The sequence below is a fragment of the Cicer arietinum genome, chromosome 1, assembly GCF_000331145.2.
Source record: "Cicer arietinum cultivar CDC Frontier isolate Library 1 chromosome 1, Cicar.CDCFrontier_v2.0, whole genome shotgun sequence".
Taxonomy (NCBI): Eukaryota; Viridiplantae; Streptophyta; class Magnoliopsida; order Fabales; family Fabaceae; genus Cicer; species Cicer arietinum.
The window spans coordinates 33,960,117-33,963,585 of NC_021160.2; the positions used below are offsets into that span (position 1 = coordinate 33,960,117).

The following is a 3,469-nucleotide window of genomic DNA, read 5'->3' on the forward strand; positions in this document are numbered from 1 at the left end:
AATTATAAAAATTAAGAATGAAACTATTACCCATAGAAATAACTTTTTTCTTCAAAGCATTGTCTTTAAATTCCCTTGTAAAATTTTGTGCAATATGTCGGACGCAGAACATATGCTTTGACGGAGGATCTTGCCACCCATTATCTTGTCAAGGTCATGTAACCAAAAAACCAAATGATTCCATATTACCATATTTACATGCGGCTGGCTTTGGTGAAGTTGTAAAACTCGGAAACTATAAGATAGATGTCGGTCTCATCACTGCTATGGTTGAGAGATGGAGACCTGAAACTCACACATTTCATCTTCCAATAGGTGAGTGCACAATAACTTTGGAAGATGTTTATTACATTTTAGGATTAAACGTTTCCGGTTTACCTGTTAGTGGTTCCAATTTTGTGCAAGTAAAACAAATCTGTCAAGATTACTTAGGAGTTATCCCACCCGATGGAGCAACAAAAGGTAATTCTATTAAATTAAAGTGGCTTAAGGATACATTTGACGATGTTGGTGAAAATGCATCTGAATTAGAAAAACAAGCATCATGTCGAGCATACATCCTACGTATGATCGGAGGGTTATTGATGCCTGACAAATCCAACAACCGTGTACATCTAAAATATCTTTCACTATTAGGAGATTTAAACAAAGTATCCCAATATAGTTGGGGTTCAGCTGTTTTAGCTACACTTTATAGAGAATTATGCCTTGCAACGAAACCTGGTGTAATATCTATGGGAGGATGCGCATTATTGTTGCAAAACTGGGCATGGTATCGTTTGTCTTGTGTCGCTCCTGAATCTCCCAAACCATGGATATTTCCACTTGCACAGAGGTAACTATATTATTTTTATATTTTTTTTAAAAAACCAATTGCTTACCATATTAATAATTTTATTACATTTTTATTTTTATTATATTCGACAGGTTTAATTCTGGTGGTCTAAATTTTGCTAAAGTTCCTCATAACGACGTAGAAGGATATCGAAAAACAATTGATCACATGATGGTTGAGGAAGTAATATATTAAATCACATTTATTTGAATTTTTTTAAATATTTTATTATTTATACTTGTTATAATTACTTTAGCTTATTTTTTACATGTCAGTTTTATTGGAGACCTTATCTCGGGTTCCAACATGAAGTTTCAGAAGAAGATAGGGCCACTTGGAGTGCATGTACTTATCTACTCTGTTATCATATTGTTGAAAAACATCATACAGATAGGGTCACACTCCAGTTTGGTTTACATCAACAAATACCACAACCACCAGAGGACATGAAATCGTATCACGAGGTCGACATGAGGCGTGGGATTGATGATAATTGGACTTGGGTTTGGAGGGAAGAAATAAACCATTGGAATGAGCGCCATAATTACGTGTTGCAAGGTAACATCGTACAAGGTGTTTTATGTCATAGCACAGAATATATGATTTGGTTTAGACAACACACCAAATTGTTTATATCTGTAGAACAATATCTTCGTGATCCCCGTTTACAACCGCCGTCATATCCTCGTGTGCAATCGACCTCCCAATCAACCCCACAACACCAATACACAGCAGGACCGTCTTCATCATCACCTCATATACACGTCGCTACTGAAGTTCCATTTTATGATCCACCACCATCTCAGTATTACGTTCCGTCGGTGCCAGAAATACCAACACCCGGTTATCCGACAGAAGATGGGCTTCTCTATAATTTGTTTGGAACTCAGTGCACAACTCCTGAGTCGGCATATGCTGTATTTGATTCAATGTATAATCAACAATCCCAAAATGTAATGGAACCAGGTGGCAGTGGTTCTAATCCATCTACAGCTTACATTGAAGAAAATGATCAAAATGACGATGAACCGGAAGAACCGCAACTTGTTCAGAGAGCTAGACGAGTTCGGCGACATCGTACATGTGGGACTGGGGGTCATTTAGGTGGACATCATTGATATAAATTTAATGTATTTTGTTTTTTCGAATCTGATTGATGTACTTTTTTATTATTAATTTAATGTATTTCATTTCGTTTTCAAGTTATCAATATCAATTTCTTTTCATTTAATTGTTATTATTATTTAATAATTTTTAATATCATTTTAAGTATAATAATTTTTAATTAAAAGTATAATAGTTATTTATTATAATAATAACAATAATTAAAATATAACATTTATTAATAATTAATTATTAACGTATTTTTAATTAATTATTAGTATTTTTATTTTTTAAATAATTAAATTAATAATTTAATGTATTTCATTTTATTTTCATGTTATCAATATAAATTTCTTTTCATTTAATTGTATCATTATTTAACTTTTATTATCATTTAATTTATTTATTTAATCACTTTAATTATAATAATTTTTAATTATACCTATAATAATTATTTATTATAATAATAATAATAATGATAATAATAATAATAATTAAAATATAAATTTTATTTATAATTTCTTACTATACTTTATTGTAATTTAATATTAATATTTTATTTTTTAAATAATTAAATTAATAATTCTAATAATAAACTAACTTTAAAATTTAACAAAAAAAAAAAAAAACCCAGGGGGAGGTCGCTTCCCCAGGGAACGACTTCCTGAAGGAACGAAAAAGTAGGGCATTTCAGGAATATTGTTTCAAAGTAGGGTAGATAGGGAATAAAGAAACAAAAAGAGGATATAACCATCAAAAACCCCATAAAGAACCGAATTACACATCCCACAAATTACAGAAAGAAAAAAAGAAAACCCATTAACGGTTGCTCTTTTTCATTTTCTATCTAATTTCAACTGATTTTCAGATTCACAAAATGTCGCTTCAAAGATCTGAAAATGAAACTTCTTTCAATCACCATCAACATAGTTTACCGACTCATTATCCCAATTTGAAGAGTCCTAACGCTTTTATCTTCTTATCGTACTGCTACAGATGACTTTTCAAAGTATATGAAGTTCAGAGATGGCTTGCATCTAGAGATCAAGTAGGGAGTTTCTACCTTGGAGCATGTGAACTTCATAAACTTGGTTTTCAAGAGTAGGATATAAGATAAAGCTTACAACGAAAGAATGAATTTGTTTAAGACTAATAGGAAGCTTGTTGCATTGATGAAACGTCTAGCTCTTAGTGAGTATGATTTCGAGAATATCAGAGGGAAGAAGCTAGATTATCATCCACAGTCTACTAGTAGATATTCTTTGACTCCAAGAGAAATCAAGGATGGGAAATGTAGAAAGAGTCATTGCACTAACCACTGCAAGGAAGCTTAGATTATATGTTTCAAAAATTGGAAGCCCTGACACATTATCCATGAATGTCAAGAAGGGAAAACTTAGCCAACATATGTAGTGAAGACAACTGGGAGGTGTTTGAGTGGACTAGAAATGAAGCGTTTGAATATAAGCACTTGATTCAAGGTAATTGTCTCATTAAGAGAATGTCTTTAATTGTACTTTATGATTCTGG

At 31.9% G+C, this 3,469-nt stretch overlaps 1 protein-coding gene across 1 annotated transcript; it reads left to right on the forward strand.

The window, feature by feature from the left end:
• The first annotated feature begins 227 nt into the window (after positions 1–227).
• On the forward strand, positions 228–1,974 carry LOC105852894 (serine/threonine-protein phosphatase 7 long form homolog). The gene is made up of 3 exons (XM_012719712.3): positions 228–835; positions 928–1,018; positions 1,111–1,974. Exons 1-3 carry the CDS (start codon positions 267–269, stop codon positions 1,951–1,953), a joined length of 1,503 nt encoding a protein of 500 aa, XP_012575166.3. The 5' UTR covers positions 228–266; the 3' UTR covers positions 1,954–1,974.
• The last annotated feature ends 1,495 nt before the right edge of the window (positions 1,975–3,469 follow it).

Bases quoted from the DNA above. Each gene is read 5' to 3' on its own strand.
- LOC105852894 (XM_012719712.3), top strand. From the start codon at position 267: ATGGTTGAGAGATGGAGACCTGAAACTCACACATTTCATCTTCCAATA. The intron at 836-927 runs GTAACTATATTA...TATATTCGACAG, and splicing joins ATATTTCCACTTGCACAGAG to GTTTAATTCTGGTGGTCTAA. The intron at 1,019-1,110 runs GTAATATATTAA...TTTACATGTCAG, and splicing joins ATCACATGATGGTTGAGGAA to TTTTATTGGAGACCTTATCT.